Source organism: Coregonus clupeaformis, chromosome 19 (assembly GCF_020615455.1).
Source record: "Coregonus clupeaformis isolate EN_2021a chromosome 19, ASM2061545v1, whole genome shotgun sequence".
Lineage (NCBI taxonomy): Eukaryota > Metazoa > Chordata > Actinopteri > Salmoniformes > Salmonidae > Coregonus > Coregonus clupeaformis.
The window spans coordinates 11645659-11670990 of NC_059210.1; the positions used below are offsets into that span (position 1 = coordinate 11645659).

A 25332-nucleotide genomic window follows, 5' to 3' on the forward strand; every position below is an offset into this window, starting at 1 on the left:
CCCCCCCAGGCTAGCTATACTTTCAATTGGTTAAATTGCCTGAATACATTGTATTGTGTATGTAAAATACAGGATGTGGTGTGATCACTAAACCTTAGAATATGTGGAGGCCCATTTGGCCATGGCCATTCAGACCAGCAGTATTGTCACATTATATCCACTACCAGAGCCATGCATACATATTTATGTCAATACACGTCCACTAAGTGCATTTACAAACCATATTACAACCTGCTGTGTGACCCTAAGCGCTTCCCGTGTCCATTAACCTACAGTAGTACCTCAGTAATTCATTCTGCAATCAGCATTCGTCTAAATACATACAGCCACTTCATTTCTACTGCTGTGTGTGTACCTCCTGGATAGGTTGGTGTTTATGCAGACTGAAAGCTCATTTGGACCAAATGCTGAATAACTCCATGAGCATAGAAGAGGAGCTGACACAAGCTCACTACAGAAGTCTACTTACAGGGCTTTGACAGAACGCAGTGCTGTCTGTGTGCAAAGACAACGACAATGGAGAGAAAGAGAGAGGAAAGTAAAGGGAGACATGAGATACAGCATCCTGAATGGGGTGTATTCCATATATATAATCAGCAGCATGTGGTGTGGGTATTTTCTTCCCAGAATGCAGCCAAGCCATGGTGCTAAAGTAAACCAACAAGTTGTAATACAGAACATCTGAACTTCAGCACCACTGAAGCGGACAGCGACATAATGTGAATCTCAGAATGGCGCCGGAGGAGATGGCTGCCGTTTAACGGGCTCCTAAGCAATTGTGCTATTGTGTGTGTTTTTGTACATAATGTTTCTGCCACCGTCTCTTATGACCGAAAAGAGCTTCTGGATATCAGGACAGCGATTACTCACCTCGTACTGGACGAAGATTTTTTTCTTTAGCGAGTCGGACGTGAAGGATTTTCTTCAGACACCCGACAAGGCCCAAATCCCCGTCATTCACATGAGAAAGAGACGGAGATATCGAGGACGTCAGTCGGGGTACCTTGTAAGGATCCGATGGCGAGTGGGTAATCTGCCTCTACCATCAGTCCTATTAACCAACGTACAATCATTGGATATCATTGCCGCTTTCAAGGAGTGGGACTATAACCCGGACGCTTATAAGAAATCCCGCTATGCCCTCTGACGAACCATCAAACAGGCAAAGCGTCAATACAGGACTAAGATTGAATCGTACTACATCGGATCCGACACTCATCGGATGTGGCAGGGCTTGCAAACTATTACAGACTACAAAGGGAAGCACAGCCGCGAGATGCCCAGTGATACGAGCCTACCAGACGAGCTAAATTACTTCTATGCTCGCTTCGAGGCAAGCAACACTGAAGCACGCATGAGAGCATCAGCTGTTCCGGACAACTGTGTGATCACGCTCTCCGTAGCTGATGTGAGTGTAACCGGTGTGAAATGGCTAGCTAGTTAGCGGTGCGCGCTAGTAGCATTTCAATCGGTGACGTCACTCGCTCTGAGACCTTGAAGTAGTTGTTTCCCTTGCTCTGCAAGGGCCGCGGCTTTTGTGGAGCGACGGGTAACGGTGCTTCGAGGGTGACTGTTGTCGATGTGTGCAGACGGTCCCTGGTTCAAGCCCAGGTAGGGGTGAGGAGAGGGACGGAAGCAACACTGTTACATTGTAAGACCTTTAAACAGGTCAACATTCACAAGGCCACAGGGCCAGACGGATTACCAGGACGTGTTCTCCGAGCATGCGCTGACCAACTGGCAAGTGTCTTCAACGAAATGTTCAACCTGTCCCTGACTGAGTCTGTAATACCAACATGTTTCAAGCAGACCACTATGCTATTCATTGACTACAGCTCAGGGTTCAACACCATAGTGCCTTCAAAGCTCATCACTAAGCTAAGGACCCTGGGACTAAACACCTCCCTCTGCAACTGGAACCTGGACTTCCTGACGGGCCGCCCCCAGGTGGTAAGGGTAGCTAACAACACATCTGCCACACTGATCCCCAACACCGGGGCCCCTCAGGGGTGCGTGCTCAGTCCCCTCCTGAACTCCCTGTTCACCCATGACTGCATGGCCAGGCACGACTCCAACATCATCATTAAGTTTGCCGACGACACAACAGTGGTAGGCCTGATCACCGACAACGATGAGACAGCCTATAGGGAGGAGGTCAGAGACCTGGCCGTGTGGTGCCAGGATAACAACCTCTCCCTCAATGTGATCAAGACAAAGGAGACTAAAGGAAAAAGAGGACCGAGCACACCCCCATTCTCATCGACAGGGCTGTAGTGGAGCAGGTTGAGAGCTTCAAGTTCCTTGGTGTCCACATCACCAATAAGCTATCATGGTCCAAACACACCAAGACAGTCGTGAAGAGGGCACGACAAAGCCTATTCCCCCTCAGGAGACTGAAAAGATTTGGCATGGGTCCTCAGATCCTCAAAACATTCTACAGATGCACCATCGAGAGCATCCTGACTGGTTGCATCACTGCCTGGTATGGCAACTGCTCGGCCTTCGACCGCAAGGCACTACAGATGGTAGTGCATACGGCTCAGTACATCACTGGGGCCAAGCTTCCTGCCATCCAGGACCTTTATACCAGGCGGTGTCAGAGGAAGGCCCTAAAGATTGTCAAAGACTCCAGCCACCCTAGTCATAGGCAGCACGGCAAGCAGAGCACCAAGTCTAGGTCCAAAAGGCTTCTTAACAGCTTCTATCCCCAAGCCATAAGACTCCTGAACAGCTAATCAAATGGCTACCCAGACTTTTGCATTGTTCCCCCCCACCCCCTCTTTTTCGCTGCTGCTACTCTCTGTTTATTATCTATGCATAGTCACTTTAGCCCTACCTACATGTACATATTACCTCAATTACCTTGACTAACCTGTGTCCCCGCACATTGACTCTGTACCGGTACCCCCTGTATATAGCCTCGTTACTGTTATTTTACTGCTGCTCTTTAATTGTTTTTCATTTGTATATTTTAGTTATCTATTTTTTACTTAACACTTATTTTTCATAAAACTGCATTGTTGGTTCAGGGCTTGTAAGTAAGCATTTCACTTTAAGGTCTACACCTGTTGTATTCGGTGCATGTGACAAATAACATTTTATTTTATTTGAGTGGACAACATTTACAACTTGGTATTGGTATTTTATTAGGATGTTGCGAAAGCAGCAGCTACTCTTCCTGGGGTCCACAAGAAACATGACACATGACATAATACAGAACATTAATAGACAAGAACAGCTCAAGGACAGAACTACTGTCAAAGAGGACACCAGTGGATCACCACAATAACATGGGCTAAAGTGTCACAACAGGTTACTGGGCTTTATGCCTGGAACAGCCAACTACATATCAGCATTGGTCTGCTTTTTCAGAGGAAGTCCTGGCTGGCTCTCATCTGTAATAAAAGGAGCTGCCAAAACCAGAGCTTCCAGAACCAGAGCTAGCAGAACCAGAGCTTCCAGAACCAGAGCTAGCAGAACCAGAGCTGACAGAACCAGAGCTGCCAGAACCAGAGCTAGCAGAACCAGAGCTTCCAGAACCAGAGCTAGCAGAACCAGAGCTTCCAGAACCAGAGCTTCCAGAACCAGAACTAGCAGAACCAGAGCTAGCAGAACCAGAGCTTCCAGAACCAGAGCTAGCAGAACCAGAGCTTCCAGAACCAGAGCTAGCAGAACCAGAGCTTCCAGAACCAGAGCTAGCAGAACCAGAGCTAGCAGAACCAGAGCTTCCAGAACCAGAGCTTCCAGAACCAGAGCTAGCAGAACCAGAGCAGACAGAACCAGAGCTTCCAGAACCAGAGCTAGCAGAACCAGAGCTGACAGAACCAGAGCTTCCAGAACCAGAGCTAGCAGAACCAGAGCTGACAGAACCAGAGCTTCCAGAACCAGAGCTAGCAGAACCAGAGCTGACAGAACCAGAGATTCCAGAACCAGAGCTAGCAGAACCAGAGCAGACAGAACCAGAGCTTCCAGAACCAGAGCTAGCAGAACCAGAGCTGACAGAACCAGAGCTTCCAGAACCAGAGCTAGCAGAACCAGAGCTGACAGAACCAGAGCTTCCAGAACCAGAGCTAGCAGAACCAGAGCTTCCAGAACCAGAGCTTCCAGAACCAGAGCTGACAGAACCAGAGCTGACAGAACCAGAGCTTCCAGAACCAGAGCTAGCAGAACCAGAGCTAGCAGAACCAGAGCTTCCAGAACCAGAGCTAGCAGAACCAGAGCTTCCAGAACCAGAGCTAGCAGAACCAGAGCTAGCAGAACCAGAGCTTCCAGAACCAGAGCTTCCAGAACCAGAGCTAGCAGAACCAGAGCTGACAGAACCAGAGATTCCAGAACCAGAGCTAGCAGAACCAGAGCAGACAGAACCAGAGCTTCCAGAACCAGAGCTAGCAGAACCAGAGCTGACAGAACCAGAGCTTCCAGAACCAGAGCTAGCAGAACCAGAGCTGACAGAACCAGAGCTTCCAGAACCAGAGCTAGCAGAACCAGAGCTGACAGAACCAGAGATTCCAGAACCAGAGCTAGCAGAACCAGAGCAGACAGAACCAGAGCTTCCAGAACCAGAGCTAGCAGAACCAGAGCTGACAGAACCAGAGCTTCCAGAACCAGAGCTAGCAGAACCAGAGCTGACAGAACCAGAGCTTCCAGAACCAGAGCTAGCAGAACCAGAGCTTCCAGAACCAGAGCTTCCAGAACCAGAGCTGACAGAACCAGAGCTGACAGAACCTTGAGCTGACAGAACCAGAGCTGACAGAACCAGAGCTGACAGAACCTTGAGCTGACAGAACCAGAGCTAACAAAACCAGAGCTTCCAGAACCAGCGCTGACAGACCCAGAGCTGACAGATCCTTGAGCTGACAGAACCAGAACTACCAAAACTAGAGATGACAGAACCAGAGCTGACAGAACCTTGAGCTGACAGAACCAGAACTACCAAAACTAGAGCTTCCAGAACCATAGCTTCCAGAACCAGAGCTGACAGAACCAGAGCTTCCAGAACCAGAGCTGACAGAACCAGAGCTGGCAGAACCTTGAGCTGACAGAACATTTACATTTACATTTTAGTCATTTAGCAGAAGCTCTTATCCAGAGCGACTTACAGTTAGTGCATACATTATTTTATCGAACCCACAACCCAGGCGTTGCAAACGCCATGCTCTACCAACTGAGCTACATCCCCTGCCGGCCAAATCCCTCCCCTACCCTGGACGACGCTGGGCCAATTGTGCGCGCCGCCCCATGGGTCTCCCGGTCGAGAACCAGAGCTAACAAAACCAGAGCTTCCAGAACCAGAGCTGACAGACCCAGAGCTGACAGATCCTTGAGCTGACAGAACCAGAGCTTCCAGAACCAGAGCTGACAGAACCAGAGCTGACAGAACCAGAGGCCACCCAAAGACAACAACACGGCAGAGAATAGGCTCACATCACTGCTAACAGTGAAAAGAACAAGGGATAGTAACACATCACAGCTAGAGTGAAGGGAATAAGAGACAGACCACTCTGTGGATCCAGACACGCCAATCTATCAGAGAGTACAGTGAGGGAAAAAAGTATTTGATCCCCTGCTGATTTTGTACGTTTGCCCACTGACAAAGAAATGATCAGTCTATAATTTTAATGGTAGGTTTATTTGAACAGTGAGAGACAGAATAACAACAAAAAAATCCAGAAAAACGCATGTCAAAAATGTTATAAATTGATTTGCATTTTAATTAGGGAAATAAGTATTTGACCCCCTCTCAATCAGAAAGATTTCTGGCTCCCAGCTGCTTGGTGAGAAGGTGACAACAGTTGGTGCGATTATTTGCTAATGGAAGAAACACAAAAGAACAGTCAATCTCCCTCGGCCTGGGGCTCCATGCAAGATCTCACCTCGTGGAGTTGCAATGATCATGAGAACGGTGAGGAATCAGCCCAGAACTACACGGGAGGATCTTGTCAATGATCTCAAGGCAGCTGGGACCATAGTCACCAAAAAACAATTGGTAACACACTACGTCGTGAAGGACTGAAATCCTGCAGCGCCCGCAAGGTCCCCCTGCTCCAGAAAGCACATATACAGGGCCGTCTGAAGTTTGCCAATGAACATCTGAATGATTCAGAGGAGAACTGGGTGAAAGTGTTGTGGTCAGATGAGACCAAAATCGAGCTCTTTGGCATCAACTCAACTCGCCGTGTTTGGAGGAGGAGGAATGCTGCCTATGACCCCAAGAACACCATCCCCACCGTCAAACATGGAGGTGGAAACATTATGCTTTGGGGGTGTTTTTCTGCTAAGGGGACAGGACAACTTCATCGCATCAAAGGGACGATGCACGGGGCCATGTACCGTCAAATCTTGGGTGAGAACCTCCTTCCCACAGCCAGGGCATTGAAAATGGGTCGTGGATGGGTATTCCAGCATGACAATGACCCAAAACACACGGCCAAGGCAACAAAGGAGTGGCTCAAGAAGAAGCACATTAAGGTCCTGGAGTGGCCTAGCCAGTCTCTAGACCTTAATCCCATAGAAAATCTGTGGAGGGAGCTGAAGGTTTGAGTTGCCAAACGTCAGCCTCGAAACCTTAATGACTTGGAGAAGAACAAAATCCCTCCTAAGATGTGTGCAAACCTGGTGGCCAACTACAAGAAACATCTGACCTCTGTGATTGCCAACAAGGGTTTTGCCACCAAGTACTAAGTCATGTTTTGCATAGGGGTCAAATACTTATTTCCCTCATTAAAATACAAATCAATTTATAACATTTTTGACATGCGTTTTTCTGGATTTTTTTGTTGTTATTCTGTCTCTCATTGTTCAAATAAACCTACCATTAAAATTATAGACTGATCATGTCTTTGTCAGTGGGCAAACGTACAAAATCAGCAGGGGATCAAATACTTTTTTCCTTCACTGTATATCCCCAGAGAAGCACCCTTTCTCCCTGATATGCTATAAACCCTACATCCCCATCCCCAAGGCCATCCACATCTCCAGCATTGAACCATTACACTGGGGGGTTTACTAGTAGACTGCAAGGTCACTGGAGGTGGTCTGTTCTGGTGGGGATGACTGAGAAGAGCAGAACAGAACACCAAACACACAAGACTAAACTGTTGATTCCCGGGAGGGAATGCTTTTATTTTCTTAACAAGACTAAGGATAGGCTGGATTTCCAGGGAACACTTTATGTCATGCCATCATTATAGTTGACAGCAACTCACTGTAGCGCTATATAATAGTTCATATGAAGTACTGTACATGCATGGTTAGTTAGATTAAATCAAATTAAGATCAAATCCTATTCTGAGGAATGATCACCAAATAGATTGTGAAGTGTGTCCACTTCCCATGACTAATATAATAGCGCAATAACAACTTTGAATTCAAAGGGACAATCCCCTGGGACTATCGCTATCTCATCTTTACAGCATTATGGAGAGTCGTAGGATGATATTAGTTTTAGCTGCAAGCCACCCTTGTGCTCTATTCTAGTTCATCTTTTGTTATTTTCCCTTTTTGTGTTACATCATGGCCACGCTGCTCTGACAGTTGATCATAAAAGCACAAGCTGTCCATGGATTATCAGAACCTAATGAGTCCATGAACACTGTGTCTGCATGCTGTATGAACACATAATCATTATCTACCCTCCTTTCTCCCTCATACTAAATGACTTCAACCCATCTCTATTGAAGTGACACTGAAGAACACTGACACTGATGAAACTCAGGATGTGCATATAAAACATTCTCACAGCACACAGATCGAGGCCTGAGTGAGTTTAGAATTTTGCAAACAGACCCTGTGGTGGTCAAGTGTTAGACAATGTAGTAAATAAATAAAGAATTTAGGTGAGGTGGTGCTGTCCTGACGAACTAAAGATAAATCCACGGCAAGAAGAATATACATTTAGCAGACGCTCTTATCCAGAGCGACTAGGATTAAGTGCCTTGCTCAAGGGCACATTGACAGATGTTTCACCTATTCAGCATGGGGATTCGAACCAGTGACCTTTTGCTTACTGACCCAATGGTCTTAACAGCTAGGTTACCTGTTAGCCAATATGTGTTCAACCTAATCCATAGTGGCTGCTGCTTGACTTACCCTGGAATTAAACTGATAAACCAATACGCTTTGTTATGTTTTGTGAAACAATGGTGAAACTGAGATTTCAGGCTATGCTTGGGTATGAACTCAATCACCTTACAACCAAAAAGATGAATCGAACTGGACAGTGTATGGAAGTGACTCTAAACACAACTCTGAGGACAGTACCGTAGCTAAGGGGAGTAGACAGAGCATCAGCCACCATAAGACGAGGTGCAACCAAAAACCATAATCTCTTTCAACACAGTAGCTTAGTCGTCCGTATTTCAGCAATAACAGAATGACGATTTCTCAGTAGGTCAGTGCATTGTGGAACTTTCTGGAGCTTACCCAGACTTTTATAACTCATTTTCAGAGGTCCAGTTGATTTGGAGGCTCAGAAAACTATGCCATAATGTACTGTCCTAATGATTTTCTGGGTCAAACAAAACTCCCTCGATGCTAAATGGAGAAAAAACTACTTGTCAGGACCACATTCATATATGTAATCAGGCAGACCTCCTCTCATCCAGTTTTAAACAGATCATCACAAATCCTTCATTAGCATGCTCTTCAAACTGAAAAGGATTATTCCACAGCTCAAGTCCAGGAATGAACATGTGATTCCTCACATCCTATCTCCCTGCCTCCTTCTCAACCATATTGGATAAGAAGGTCCAAGGTCCCTCCCCTAACACCCTCTTCTCCAATGCCTTTTGACGAGGAGGCAAGGAGAAGAAGATGCAAACAGTAGAGGAAAGATGAATTGAGAACGAGCCTCTGTTCCCTTACCTCGATGAGGAAGTCTCCGTTGCGAAGCCCCGCCCGCCACGCGACCCCGCCCTCGTCCACAGACTCCAGGTACTGCAGGGCGGGGAAGGCGGGTGTAGGGGTGAACTCCTCGATGGGCGTGTCCGCTGGAGGGGTGGGTGATCAGGTAAAGTCAGAGACAGAGAAAGGGTGAGAAAGGCAAGGTAGTAACACCACTGCCTGGGACAGTATCATTATTACACATTATTACACATATGTTATAGAGTTCATTCAACAACACATCACCTCATGAACTTCAACATAACAGTGTAATGTACAACAGACACCTATGAATGATAACATTCAAAACAGACGGTATCAGGGAAATGGAGAACATATTTTACTGGACCAAATATAATGAGGATGTTGCCAACTGTGTTGCATACACATGTACATGGAAGATACACATAAATACAGTGCGTTCGGAAAGTATTCAGACCTCTTGACTTTTTCCACATTTTGTTACGTTACAGCCTTATTCTAAAACAGTCAATACCCCATAATGACAAAGCAAGAACAGGTTTTTAGAAATTTTTGCACATTTGTTAAAGAAATTTAAACTGAAATATCACATTTACATAAGTATTCAGACCCTTTACTCAGTATTTGTTGAAGCACCTTTGGCAGGGATTACAGCCTCAAGTCTTCTTGGGTATGACGCTACAAGCTTGGCACACCTGTATTTGGGGAGTTTCTCCCATTCTTCTCTGCAGATCCTCTCAAGCTCTGTCAGGTTGGATGGGGAGCGTCACTGCACAGCTATTTTTAGGTCTCTCCAGAGAGGTTAGATCGGGTTCAAGTCCGGGCTCTGGCTGGGCCACTCAAAGACATTCAGAGACTTGTCCTGAAGCCACTCATGCGTTGTCTTGGCTGTGTGCTTAGGGTTATTGTCCTGTTGGAAGGTGAACCTTCGCCCCAGTCTGAGGTCCTGAGCACTCTGGAGCAGGTTTTCATCAAGGATCTCTCTGTACTTTGCTCTGTTAATCTTTCCCTCGATCCTGACTAGTCTCCCAGTCCCTGCTGCTGAAAAACATCCCCACAGCATGATGCTGCCACCACCATGCTTCACTGTAGGGATGGTGCCAGGTTTCCTCCAGACGTGACGCTTGGCATCCAAACTTATTCCATTTAAGAATGATGGAAGGCACTGTGTTCTTGGGGACCTTCAATGTTGCAAAAAAAAATGGGTACCCTTCCCCAGATCTGTGCCTCCACACAATCCTGTCTCGGAGCTCTACAGAGAATTCCTTCGACCTCATGGCTTGGTTTTTGCTCTGACATGCACAGTGGGACCTTGTATAGACAGGTGTGTGCCTTTCCAAGTCATGTCCAATGAATTGAATTTACCACAGGTGGACTCAAGTTGTAGAAACATCTCAAGGATGATCAATGGAAACAGGTTGCACTTGAGCTCAATTTCGAGTCTCATATCAGAGGGTCTGAATACTTATGTAAATAAGGTATTTCTGTTTGTATTTTTTATTTTTGCAAACATTTCTAAAAACTGTTTTCATTTTGTCATTATGGGGTATTGTGTGTAGATTGATGAGGGAAAAAAACAATTTAATCAATTTTAGAATAAGGCTGTAACGTAACAAAATGTGAAAAAAGTCAAGGGGTCTGAATACTTTCTGAATGCACTGTATGCATGTAGAAAACAGTGGCCTAATCATGCTGTCTGGACAGAGACAGAGACCGTGGGCTGGGATGGGGCTGGAGTGGAAGTTTGGAGCTACAGAGAGATGCATCACTAACCCCTCCACTCTGGTCCAAATAAACTCCCTGCATTGTATGATTCAGTAGTGTTTGTGTGTGTGTGTGTGTGTGTGTGTGTGTGTGTGTGTGTGTGTGTGTGTGTGTGTGTGTGTGTGTGTGTGTGTGCAAGCCAATAAAAGCATACAAATATCAGCAAAGCCGCATCAAAGTTGACTTTATTTTAGATGTTGCAGATTGTTACAGATGTTACAAGAACACTGTGTAGCATCTTTCTCCTGCAGAACTGAAGTCACTGCAGCTCAAAGAAACCGCTGGTGACAAGTGACACTTGCAATAAATCAGCCATGTGCTTCAAGAAAACTCCAAGGGCAGTGGGTAGTCTGCTCATTCAATACAGCTTACATTAATGCACATAAAGTAGCTTATAATAATGTATATTATCTGGAGCAGAGGCACAGGCTCTGGGTATTAGATTTGAATTAAATGGACAAATAATGTCGTTGAGAGTAGCCTCAGATCCATCAGTTTGTGATGGAGAAGCTGTTTAGGTAAACAGAATATCACTAGGTGTTTGTTTATTCTAGGCTCCTAAAATAAACTTATTATGGTGGTCACACAAAACATGACAAGGAGCAGAGCTGACTTGTGAATGAGCTACAAAACTATCACTGATATGAGATCTGTCGCCAACAGAAAAAAGTATTGGAATTTCTACTGAAGTAAGTGGGTGTACAACACAGCATGGGGTGGATAATAAGCAATATGTGCGTGATTCTCATCACTGACGCGACCGTGGACCGGGGATGCAACATGAACATAACAAGGGAGGAACAGACACTGACTGAGTGAGTGCGTCTCTTGGTCCGTCAGTCTCCTACCTTTCGCCCCTCGCAGCACAAACCCGAATCCCTCATTATCCTTCTTCTGTAGAACTACCGTCTTCTCGTCAATAACACAGTTGCTGTGGAGAGAATTCCGCGCAAAGCGACCGTTATTACTACATCCTGGCATCCTCATCATGGCCACAGCTGCTCGCCCCGAGTGCTTCATTACGACAGCTCGTCGGTTGCACAACGCATTAATCAACTATAATGAACAGTGCTGCACACAATGTGACAGCGACACCGTCACCGTGAACCTCCAAAGAACGAGTCCACCTCGGCAGAAAACGTTGCAGTTGTGGCACGGGGAAAAATAAACTAACGGCAGGAGCCGGCGACAGAGCTAGGTTGTCGGTAGAGAGAAACATTTCCACCCAAAGAGGAAAACCACAAGCGGCAAACATGAGAGAGAAAAAAAAACATAGCTGGGGAAGCGAGGTCAGGGAAGGAGGGAGGTAGGGATGAAGGCACCCTATAGGGTGCAAAGCTGAGTGGATGAATGAAAGAAATAAGCAGTAATTTATTTCAATTTAATGGGAGTGACCACCCTTAGCCTATCAAAGTTTTCGTTCCTCGGCCAGCAGTAAAGCCTATAGGCTGGGGCGCGCGCAGCAACATCTGGATGCTGGATGACAACCGCATCAGTCTTATGCTGTGGTGTCATTTCTGAAAGATGAAAAAAAGTTATATTCCTATAGACAATTTTGCAATAATGTTGGCCTAATATCAATATCAACTAAACTAAACCATCAGAAAATGGTGCCACAAGTAAAAGCATAAAATATAGTGAATTGTTTTAATGTATTTTTTACTTAAAAGCAATCACTTATATTTTTCAGTAATCATTTGCTGGATTTCAAACCTAAAAAATCACTGGAAAATAATAGCTTAAGTGAACCTTTTAAGATGCATGTAATTCTTTCAATTTAGTATGCTTGGATAAAAACAGTAGACACATTTTCATAAACTAGGCTACACAAGTAGACAGCATTCCATAATTAGTATTGCATTGCAAGCCTTGGTTGGGTTCCAAGGAGGAATTTGAAGGGAGAGCAGCAGAGGTAGCAGCAGCATGATGGTGGTGTTGGTGGTGGGATGCCTGGTTGCCACGGTAACACACTCTACTTTGAGCTGGTAGTCAGAACTGTGTTAGTCATAGTATTCCAAGGACAAAGTGGACCTATATGTCGTCATAGTGCAACAATGTTTTGGTAGATTCTGGTGAACCGATGGTGGCCTTTGATCTAAACAGGGGGGATGAGATCACTATATGATGATAATGATGATCAAATCAAATCAAAGTTTATTGGTCGCGTACACAGATTTGCAGATGTTATCGCTGGTGCAGTGAAATGCTTGTGTTTCTAACAGTGCAGTAATACCTAGCAATACAAAACAATTATGATAATAAGGATGATGATGGTGATGATGACGATAGTGATGGTGATGAGGAAGATAATGGTGATGATGATGATGATGATAAGGAAGATAATGGTGATGACGGTGGTGATGATGACGCTGATGGTGATAAGGATGATGATGACGATGATGGTGATAAGGAAGATAATGGTGATGATAATAATAATAATAATATGCCATTTAGCAGACGCTTTTATCCAAAGCGACTTACAGTCATGCGTGCATACATTTTTTTTTTTTTGTGTATGGGTGGTCCCGGGGATCGAACCCACTACCTTGGCGTTACAAGCGCCGTGCTCTACCAGCTGAGCTACAGAGGACCACGTGGTGATGATGATGATGATGATGATGGTGATAAGGATGATGATGGTGATGATGACGATGGTGATGATGACAATGATGGTGATGGTGATGACGATGGTGATGATGGTGATAAGGAAGATGACGGTGGTGATGACGATGACGGTGATAACGATGGTGATGATGACGATGGTGATAAGGATGATGATGGTGATGATGATGGTGATGGTAATTATGATTATGATGGGTTAAATTTAAAATCGGATTTCATGACTTTGTGGCTGAGCCAGCTAGTAACCACTCTGCAGAGCAGCCTCCAGGACAAGATTAAACCCAATAAATACCAACCTGCTAAATGTCCCTTGTTCAGCAAACCAGAATCCTGGCAAAGTTTACCCAAAAGCTCTGTCCCTATAACCTGGTCCCCAGATCTGTTTGTGTCTTGCTCAGTTGGCAAGACCCAGATCTGCTACGCTATGCCAAGTTGGCAAGACAGCAGCAACAGATCTGGGACCAGGCTAGAGGGACCAGGCTAGAATCCTTCACCTCTGTCGCCTATGATGCCAGAGCAGATGAGCGGAGCAGCATGCAACAAGCCTTCACAGCACTGCTACCAGGACTCTCTCTGTGTCTCCATGACAACATGGTATGCTCTGTACACTGGTTGTACTGGGGGGTGGGTATATGAGCACAGTTGGATGGAAGAAGATCTCTCTCTCTCTCTCTCAATTCAATTTCAATTTAAGGGCTTTATTGGCATGGGAAACGTATGTTAACATTGCCAAAGCAAGTGAAGTAGATAGTAAACAAAAGTGAAATAAACAATAAATATTAACAGTAAACATTACACTCAGAAGTCCCAAAAGAATAAAGACATTTCAAATGTCATATTATGTATATATACAGTGTTGTAACAATGTGCAAATAGTTAAAGTACAAATGGGAAAATAAATAAACATAAATATGGGTTGTATTTATAATGGTGTTTGTTCTTCACTGGTTGCCCTTTTCTTGTGGCAACAGGTCACAAATCTTGCAGCTGTGATGGCACACTGTGGTTTTTCACGCAGTAGATAAGGGAGTTTATCAAAATTGGGTTTGTTTTTGAATACTTTGTGGATCTCTGTAATCTGAGGGAAATATCTCTCTCTCTCTCTCTCTCTCTCTCTCTCTCTCTCTCTCTCTCTCTCTCTCTCTCTCTCTCTCTCTCTCTCTCTCTCTCTCTCTCTCTCTCTCTCTCTCTCTCTCTCTCTCTCTCTCTCTCTCTCTCTCTCTCTCTCTCTCTCTCTCTCTCTCTCTCTCTCTCTCTCTCTCTCTCTCTCTCTCTCTCTCTCTCTCTCTCTCTCTCTCTCTCTGCTCATGGAGGATCTGTAGAGGCTTAGTATGTGTTTTAAAACCAATAGATTTCATTGGGATGTTCATCAGTAAAAACGTGCAGTGAACGTATGCTTTCTCGTGTAGACAGATCCCTGAGAAGAAGCTGAGGACATTGTGGATGGAGTGCTTTCTTCCTGGGTAGAGTTTTTGAGTTCGGTGCTGTTTGCGTAACATTCCCTGCATCGACTGCCCAGGAGTGAACAAGCAAGGCCCTGCTCAAGCATTTCTTACATCACCATCCATCTGACGGCCAGTTTTTACACACACACACACACTCCCGATCAGCCCATCTCCTTTCCTGTGGATACGTACACGCACGCACGCACACACACACGCATTCACACACACACGCACACACACACACAAATACCCTTGCTAGGTAGAACCCTGTCACCCAACAAAGAACCCTTTTAGAAGTTATTTTTCATAGAGAAGGTTCCAAAGAACCCTCTCAGAACCCCTTTTAGTGCAGTAATCAGTGGTGTCACAGATTAGAGTACAGTACTACTAATGAATGGGTTGAAATGTATGAATAAAATAACTGAAATATGCATATGAACATCAGGTAAAAGGTTATCATGCAATGTTCCATGCATGCTATTCCCAAATGGAAGGAAATACATTAAATAAACCATGTGCTAGCTGTGTAAGGTTGAGTTCACAATTCACATTTACTCCTCTCTTCATCATCTGGGAGCATTCTCTGATGAAGAGCTTACTGTGCATAGTTGTTTCATCCATTCTTTTAGATTGAATTAGGCTGGTGATGCTATTTTATCAGCCTCGACACAGTTCATAAAGATCTATAGTCTGTTGTCAGACACCAAACGTGAGGCATATATAAGCTGTATCTTCTTCAAGGAAGCTATGAATGTAAAAACTGTATCTTAAAACCTGTCATATATTATAGCAGTTCAGAAGGAGATTTAACACACTGTATAATACTATGATTTCACCATAATTATTTTGAACATCCCCTTGAATAGGCATTAAAAAAACAACAACAGAGGAATGAAAGAAACCAATCCTTACCTTGATGCATCAAAGCTGTCGTAGGACCCCACGGTGTAGTGTCTGAAAAGTTTTCTCCTCTCAGCCCTGTCTGCTCTGGCATCTAAAGACAGAACAATCAGTAAAGGTGGTGACCAATTCATTAAAGGGGTGACCACGACTGCGTCCCAAATGGCACCCTATTCTCCATATAGTGCACTACTTTTGACCACGGCCCACAGGGTGCCATTTGGGACGCAGTAATATCAATAAAACCAATGAAAATAAGCAAACATTTCGCCGTCAAATAGCCATCCAATAACCTTTAGATAATAGCATACTAAATGCATTCATAGGATGTGGAGATGTTGAAGACGTTGTTGAAGACCCCAGTGAGTGTTATTTTAGTATTATTCTGTTCTGTTCTCCATGTTGATGATATGTGCTGATATCTTGACTGCGTGGGACTCAACACTTTCACTTTCCCCTCCAACCTACTCACTGGTTGTCATAGTCACTGATTTCTTTTCTAAGCACAGCCTCTTTGATAGCAGGGTGAGTTATATGGCTTTTATTACATACACATATCATTCATGTAGTAGGTAGATGTGTACTCATAAGAGGTAGGCCTTCTCTATTCAATGATCCTTCTGTTTCTCTGTAAACATACATCAAAACTCCTCAATTCCACTGTAGCTCATCCCATCTTCTGCTTTTCCAATAAAGTCCACTATTACATTTCATAGACACATGATATGTACATTATTGCTTAATCACCATGTTTGGTTTCCCCAATTTTAAGTTCAAATCTTAAGACTCTTGGGAAACTGCTAAGCTAAATATGTTCTGAGAGGCGTCTGGTGTGACAGACGTGTTAAGCACCCTTTCAGCATAGGTAAAAGCACCCAGCCAGCCACAGAACTAATGAAACTCCCTGTCAGTGGTGTCTCTCTGGCTACGTCCCAAATAGCACCCTATTCACTTTATAGTGCACTACTTTTGACCAGGGCCCATACACTGTTAAAATATAAATACTCAAAACACAATCATTGTGTAGTAAAACCATGAAAAAGTAGTACACCTAATCTGAGATCTGGTGTTTGGAGGGTGTTTGAATGTAAACCCAATTTAACTGTTATGATACACTGAATGTATTTCTAAACAGAATGGAAAAACTTTGAAACACCCAAAGTGGTTATTTGATCTGAATAATTGTGTTTTTAAGAGAGTGTTTTGGCAGACTGAGCCTCTCATTCAATCAAATGGTTTTTCATTTCAAATTGGTTTATAGCATAAATATTGACTGATTTTCAGTCAATATTTCGATTAACATTTTAAAGAAGACACTGGGAAATTAATATTTTTCCCAGGGTAGACTTTGTCACTTATTATAAGCTACAGTTGCCAGGTCCATTGTGAGATTATAAAATATGTTACAATCAAGATGTTTAGGGCTGTGTAAATTATAGCAGAGGTAACGTGTGTAAAGTGGGCCTTTATCACTGGTATTCATGTGAGAAGGTGAACGTGAACCCGGGTCTCCTGCTTGTCAGAACACCAATGCACTCAGCCAGTCTTCAGGACTTAACTGTTGTGCTGATACACCCTTGTTACACTGAGCACATGGGGCCCGATTCAGACTTGAGATACTGTAAGTAAACTTAACTCCATGTTAGATCAACTTAAGTTCGAACAGGGCCTATAGAGAATATTTTTATGTGAAATTCCACCTTTATTTTTTCTGTGTTTACATCAGGAGGAGACATAGAAGGAATGAGACTGGGAAATGAACCCTCGACTGCTGGGGCAGAAAGATTGCACATTTCTTTGGAATTTTACCCACTCAACCACACAGCCAGGTACTGTGTGAGGAACTTGGTACCCAATATCAGAAGCAAAATGTGAACTTCAGACATTGTGCTACCGTACTGTTCAGAATTCACCCAGTCTGAGGCATGGAGGTGGAGAGAGGGCATTCATGGCATTCCCCTCTAGCAAGTATAAAAACAGGCAAGTTTGCGGGCGCCTCCCCTGTATTTGGATTCTTCACGAACTCAGACAGGTGAGCGCAAACCAAACGCGAAGATGAAACTCTCCAAAACAATCAAAGAAAGTATGTGTCACTGAAAACGTGAGTACACAATGTTATCACACTGAAGAAGGAAACAGAAAAGGAATTCACTCAATAAGAACATTTGTTTTGTGTAGCATTTCAGCCGTTAATGCTAATAGTCAGTGTCAAACAGCCATTTTGATTCATTGATCAGTTTTCATGATGCTACATGTAGTTGTTAATTGACATGCAATTGTTTGCACCTTTCGTGCACTTGTTTCTTATGCAAATGAAGGCCTGCTTTTTAGTTAATACTGCTGGCTTGTTTGCCTACTTGCTTTATGAGTTTAATCTACTGTTTGATGTATGCCCCACATGCTACATGCTACACTAAATAGCCACTGCCAATTTAGCCTGCTCCAGCATTGGCCTTCCACACCACGTCCTACTTTTGACATTCATATTGTTATCTTGTTGCTATATTTGCATATCTTAATCACGTATGCATTTTGCATATTGCTTTAAATAAGTTTAATAATTGTATACTCATTGCAATTTTGTAACATTATAGCATTTGATAACCTAATTATACACTCATTATTATTACTTGTTATTATTTGTTATTTCTGTCTCCCTGCAGAAAAACATACATACATACTACATTACCCACCGGCTGGCCAATCCTAACCACAGCCAATCAATACCAGGATCACAGACTATTGCCAACTGAACTGTAAACTGTCAATCATATCATATAACTCAACTGTACTGTGATTCAATCCATCTGAACAACCTTCTATGCCATGTACCATCATCTGACTATAAAGACTCAGGTCAGTGTCACGCCCTGGCTCTGGGGACACTGTTATGTTGAGCCAGGGTGTGTAATTCTATGTATTCTATTGCTATGTTGGGAGTTCTAGTTTGTATTTCTATGTTGGCCTGAGTGACTCCCAATCAGAGGCAACGAGTGTCAGCTGGTTGTCTCTGATTGGGAGCCATATTTAAACTGTCTGTCTTTCCCTTTGTGTTTGTGGTTTCTTGTTCTTATTTGGTTTGTGTTCAACCGTAGACATCACGTTATCGTCTGTTGTTTTGATCGTGTGATCATTCGCTAAATAAATATGTTCACCTTCAACGCTGCGCATTGGTCCTCCTCCTTAGACGATCGGGACAGAAGAAACCACCAGAACTGGACCAAGCAGCCTAGTGAGGAGCAGAGAGCGTGGCCGAATGAGGAGCTGAATGGCGGAGATTGGAAGCAGAAGAGCGAGAGTTGGGCGAGAATTATAGAGGCCTGGCCCACGGGGAAGAGAGACTCCCAGAAAATTTTTAGGGGGGGGCTCACGACGTCGGGGCAGCAGGAGGCCGCCAGGTTACGGGGGCCACTGGTCGAAGAGGGGATGGTGGATGTAGAGGCACGGCGAGAGGTACTGGCGTGTGTTGCCAGTCCGGTCCGGCCTGTTCCTGATCCCCACGTAGGGCCAGTGGTGTGTGTTCCCAGTACGGTCCGGCCTGTTCCTGCCACTCGCACCAAGTCAGTGGTGCGCTTCGTCAGCCCGGCACGGCCCGTTCCTGCTCCCCGCACCAAGTCAGTGGTGCGCTCGTCAGCCCGGCACGGCCCGTTCCTGCTCCCCGCACCAAGTCAGTGGTGCGCTCGTCAGCCCGGTCCGGCCCGCTCCTGCTCCCCGCACCAAGTCAGTGGTGCGTTTCGTCAGCCCAGCTCGGCCCGTTCCTGCTCCACGCACCAAGTCAGTGGTTCGCTCCGTCAGCCCGGCTCGGCCCGTTCCTGCTCCCCGCACCAAGTCTACGGTGCGTGTCGCCAGCCTCGGCCCGGCCTGTTCCTGCTCCCCGCACCAAGTCAGTGGTGCGTTTCGTCAGCCCGGCTCGGCCCGTTCCTGCTCCCCGCACCAAGTCTACGGTGCGTGTCGCCAGCTCGGCCCGGCCTGTTCCTGCTCCCCGCACCAAGTCAGTGGTGCGTTTCGTCAGCCCTGTCCGGCCCGTTCCTGCTCCCCGCACCAAGTCAGTGGTGCGTTTTGTCAGCCCTGTCCGGCCCGCTCCTGCTCCCCGCACCAAGTCAGTGGTGCGTTTCGTCAGCCCTGTCCGGCCCGCTCCTGCTCCCCACACCAAGCCAGTGGTGTGCGTCGTCAGTCCAGCACGGCCCGTGCCTGTTCCCCACACCAAGCCAGTGGTGTGCGTCGTCGGTCCGGCACGGCCCGTGCCTGTTCCACTGGTGCCTGGTCCGGCACCGGTCAGATGCGTTACGCCGGAGCTAGAGCAATCCGCTCCATCAGTGTGCAGTCCAGCTCCGGCCAGCGGGGCCAGACCGGACCAGGGGTACTTTGGGGGGTTGGAGAGGGAGTGGGGATCAGGCCCGAGCCGGATCCGCCGCCAAGGCGGAGTGCCCACCCGGTCCCTCCCTGTAGTATTTAGTTGGCGCGGTCGGAGTCCGCGCCTTTAGGGGGGGGTACTGTCACGCCCTGGCTCTGGGGACACTGTTATGTTGAGCCAGGGTGTGTAATTCTATGTATTCTATTGCTATGTTGGGAGTTCTAGTTTGTATTTCTATGTTGGCCTGAGTGACTCCCAATCAGAGGCAACGAGTGTCAGCTGGTTGTCTCTGATTGGGAGCCATATTTAAACTGTCTGTCTTTCCCTTTGTGTTTGTGGTTTCTTGTTCTTATTTGGTTTGTGTTCAACCGTAGACATCACGTTATCGTCTGTTGTTTTGATCGTGTGATCATTCGCTAAATAAATATGTTCACCTTCAACGCTGCGCATTGGTCCTCCTCCTTAGACGATCGGGACAGTCAGACACATTAGCATAATGGATGACTAGTAGATCGTATTGATTAAGTGCTACTGCTAACATGTTTTGTACGAGTCCTACTGCTAACATTAGCTGTCATTGCCTGTATTTGTTTTTCATTCATGTGAAATATAAGGCCACATTTCTGTTGATTAGAAATAATATTAATATGATAAATACCTTCCAGATCTTTGAACTTTATCGATATATAAATGTGAAACACCAGTTAATGTATTGTCATTTTATCATTTGTAAAGAAAATGTAAAGCTTCAAAATCATGTCTTGAAAAAGTAATTTTGTACTCATTAATTATTATCCTGGACAAACTTATTAATTTGTGTTTTCACAAAACTTTGTGTCCTTTGTTTGAGCATAATACTGTACATTTGACCTTTTGGAATTACCAATGTAAACACCATATAAGAGGAGGGACTCCCATTTACAGTATTTGGAAACTCCAGAAGAATGGGTCTAATTCTGCACTACACAGGACTCGAAACACCATAATAGTGTTTTCAAGCTTTTCCGGGTTAGTGCTCCCAGTCTCTGGCAAGGTGTTGCACAACTCTTGGCTATGTGGTGTTACAACACACCATGTCATGTTTCAGAACACCTCAGGATGAACGTTCCAGTACACCTTAAATCTGTCCCAATACCACAACCATGTGTTTCGATACTCTAGCAAAGTGAAGGTTTCATCTCCTTTAAAGTGGTGGCACTCGTTTAAGTCTTACAAAGCACTTCACTTTAACAGTGTAGGGCTCTGGGCAGGCCCTGGCCAAAAGTAGGGAATATAGTGTCATTTGGGACGCAGGCCCTGTCAGTAGTGTATGTGCTGCACAGCAACCCAGCGTCTCTCTCTCTCTCTCTCTCTCTCTCTCTCTCTCTCTCTCTCTCTCTCTCTCTCTCTCTCTCGCTCTCGCTCTCGCTCTCTCTCTCTCTCTCTCTCTCTCTCTCTCACTCTCTCTCTCTCTCTCTCTCTCTCTCTCTCTCTCTCTCTCTCTCTCTCTCTCTCTCTCTCTCTCTCTCTCTCTCTCTCTCTCTCTCTCTCGCTCTCTCTCTCTCTCTCTCTCTCTCTGCTGCTGGTCTCCAGTAAAAGTAGAGTGCAAACACACCTCCCTCCCTCCCTCACTCACTCCCCTCCACAACACACAGACAGCATAATTTAAAAAAGACTACTTGACAAGAGTGTGCACTGTGCTGACAGTTGCTGCTGGTGAATACTAAATCACATTACCCTGGGAGTACTGTAGCTAGCCTAGCATAGCCTAGCTCAGTCAGTGGCTAGCATAGACTAGCTCAATCAGTAGCTAGCCTATCCTAGCCTAGCCTAGCACAGTCAGTGGCTAGCTTGGTAAATCCACAGAGAGGCTTCAACCTGACTCCTGCATTTCAAATGGATAGTGACACAGCCAGGCTAATGCTACTATGTGTATCGAATACAAAACTAGCACCATAGAATAGATTCAACCATTAATCAATTAAACCACTGTGCTGAACTGTACTGTACGTGTTAGGTGTTATCAGATGTCTGCATCCCTTGAAATACTTCCCCTGGGGAAGATTAATACACACACAGTGAGGAAGATTAATACATAAATAGTGAGGAAGATGATTACATACATAGTGAGGAAGATTAATACATACACAGACAGTAGGCTGTACAGTACAGGTTATGAAAAACATAACATTATAATTGACCGTTATGGATTCTTCCACCCCCTTTATATAAGCAACACTACACTCAACCTGAGAATAAAATTTACACAATCCACTGTCCGTGTAATAAGCCCACACACACTTCCAACTAAAACACTGATAATAACAAATAGAAATCTATATGTTCCTCTACCTTCCAGGTGAAACACTTTCCATAAAAAACACAATTCAACCCTGTTTACAACCAGACTACCAGCTAAATATGGTCCTCGCTCGCTCGCTCGCTCTCACCCCTCACCCCTTTCACCCCCAACACTCACACAGTGCTGTACCTCCAAAATGAACCTTCTTCCTGGATTTGGCAGTCTCTTCCATTTGCCCCCTCTTCCTCTCCTCTAACAGAGGGCTTCCCGGAAACGCTCACACCTCCACCTCCAAGTTCCCTCCACAGTCAGAATAACCTCACCTCTCCACCTCTAGTCCTCAGGCTACAAAGCCTTTAGGCAACATCCCCTGAAAGTTTGACCAATCCCAGTATGTGAAGATACATAGGCCATAACCATCCCCATTGAGATAAAGAGAGCAACTCAATCTGGTAATGAACAATCCCAGTTCTGTTCTTAGTGCAGAGAGAGAGAGTGAGAGAGAGAAAAAATCGTACAAAAAGAGAGAAAAAAATCTTGCCAAGGCCCACTCCTTAGCAACCGGGCTTGTACAGTGTACAGAGGACGTTTCCATGGAAATATATCAATCAGGAATGTTCATGAGTGTTGCAGTGAAGGGTTCACGATTCTGGCACAACTGCATGATGTTAGTAACCAAGTAATCTCGCTTAACCAAGAACTAAAATCTTGCATAATTTGTTTACGGAGTCTACGGAGAGATTAGTAACCAAGCAGCAGCACAGATAGATAGCTACTACCAGACTACAGCATATATTCAGATGGTATTTCAGCAGTTATAATTGATCCAGAGCAATAACAACATCTAAAATACTCTGTGTGCGTTAGCTGTCACTTCAGGCGAATGAAAACAGATGCATTGGAGAAGAAGACAAGACAGAAAAGTATATGGCAATTGTAGCCTACATCGACATTGCATTGTAAAATCATTCTTAATCCATCAATCATATCCCCTTCCCCAAACATAGTGAGTTATCATATCCTTCATAAACTGCATTTGTATAGCAACACTGCTTCCTATAATTGACTAATCCGGTCAAAATGTACTGATCGGGCCATTGTGACTCTGTCCAGTCACTTAGTACAGCAAGTAGGTCTTTCAGGATTCACAAATAGATATGAGTATTACAAATATCCTGAATCTGACATTAAAAACATATAGGCCAATACATTTTGAGGGAGGGGTAAACACCAAAGCTAGCATTCCCCTATATCAAGAGACCTCTCCTGTCACTGCATATATTATTATTATTATTATTATTATTATTATATTATTATTATTATTACTGCACATTGTTCTGACACTATGCAAGCCACAGGCGAGAGTCTGGAAGCAACACACAAACACATTGGAACACACACGTTGGAACACACACGTTGGAACACACACGTTGGAACACACACATTGGAACACACACGTTGGAACACACACGTTGGAACACACACGTTGGAACACACACATTGGAACACACACATTGGAACACACACGTTCGAACACACACATTGGAACACACACGTTGGAACACACACGTTGGAACACACACATTGGAACACACACATTGGAACACACACGTTGGAACACACACATTGGAACACACACGTTGGAACACACACGTTGGAACACACACGTTGGAACACACACGTTGGAACACACACGTTGGAACACACACGTTGGAACACACACATTGGAACACACACGTTGGAACACACACGTTGGAACACACACATTGGAACACACACACATACAAGTGTCTGGAACATCCAATGGCATATTAGTGTTCTGTCAGAGAGGAGTAACAGGCAGACTGACATTATACTGTCATCATCATGACTCATAGTGTACTGCCACACACACACACACACACACACACACACACACAAACACACAGACAACCCTCCCGGCCAATCACAGATGGCTTGCCATCACTTCTCGAGCATGCCTGCTAGTTTAAAACATCATGTCATTAATTTCTATCCTGTATTCATTTCTATCTACCACCATCCTGCATATGATACAGTTCAAAGACGACCAATAAGATTGTAATCTTGGCACCCAGAATCAAATTGTTTGTCAGGAGAGACTAATAACATTGTGATTAAGTTAACATTTTTTATTATGTTGCTTTTTATTTTCCATGAAAACACTCTCTAATGTACTTGAGTGCAGTGGCTTAGCGCAGGTCAGAGCAACCTCCCCCCCAAAAATACAAACAGTGCCTTCAGAAAGTATTCATAACCCACATTTTGTTGTGTTACAGCCTGAATTCAAAATGGATTCAATATATATTTTTTCTCACCCATCTACACACCAATACCCCATAATGACAAAGTGAAAACATGTTTTTACAAATGGTTTTAAATGTATTTAAAATGAAATACAGAAATATCAGTCAATACATTGTAGAATCACCTTTGGCAGCGATTACAGCTGTGAATCTTTCTGGGTAAGTCTCTTAAGAGCTTTACACACCTGGATTGTAGAATATTTGCACACTATTATTTAAAAAAATCTTCATGCTCTGTGAAGTTGGCTGTTGATCATTGCTACACAGCCATTTACAAGTCTTGCCATAGATTTTCAAGCTAATTTAAGTGAAAACTGTAATTAGGCCACTCAGGAACATTCAATGTCGTCTTGGTAAGCAACTCTAGTGTATATTTGGCCTTGTGTTTTAGGTTATTGTCCTGCTGAAAGGTGAATTTGTCTCACAGTGTCTGTTGGAACCAGGTTTTCCTCTAGGATTTTGCCTGTGCTAAGCTCTATTCCATTTCTTTTAATCCTTAAAAACTCCATAGTCCTTGCCGATGACAAGCATACCATAACATGATGCAGCCACCACCATGCATGAAAATATGAAGAGTGGTACTCAGTGTATTGTGTTGGATTTACCCCAGACATAACACTTTGTATTCAGGTCATGAAGTTAATTTCTTTGCCACATTATTTGCAGTTTTACTTTAGTGCCTCATTGCAAACACAATGCATGTTTTGGAATATTTTTCTTATATCTGCATTCCAGTATAAATGAAATGCAGGTGACCTTTCAGATAGATAATGAGGCTAA

At 44.5% G+C, this 25332-nt stretch overlaps 1 protein-coding gene across 1 annotated transcript in view; it reads right to left on the bottom strand.

Moving 5' to 3' along the window:
• The window catches only part of LOC121531646 (SH3 and multiple ankyrin repeat domains protein 2), a 140952-nt gene that overhangs the window by 49332 nt on the left and 66288 nt on the right, over window positions 1–25332 (bottom strand). The window contains exons 13-15 of the mRNA XM_041836997.2: window positions 15606–15687; window positions 11475–11557; window positions 8863–8987 (exon numbers count right to left, since the gene is read on the bottom strand). Of these exons, the coding sequence (XP_041692931.2) occupies window positions 8863–8987; window positions 11475–11557; window positions 15606–15687 (290 nt within the window). The remainder of the gene's footprint in view (window positions 1–8862; window positions 8988–11474; window positions 11558–15605; window positions 15688–25332) is intronic.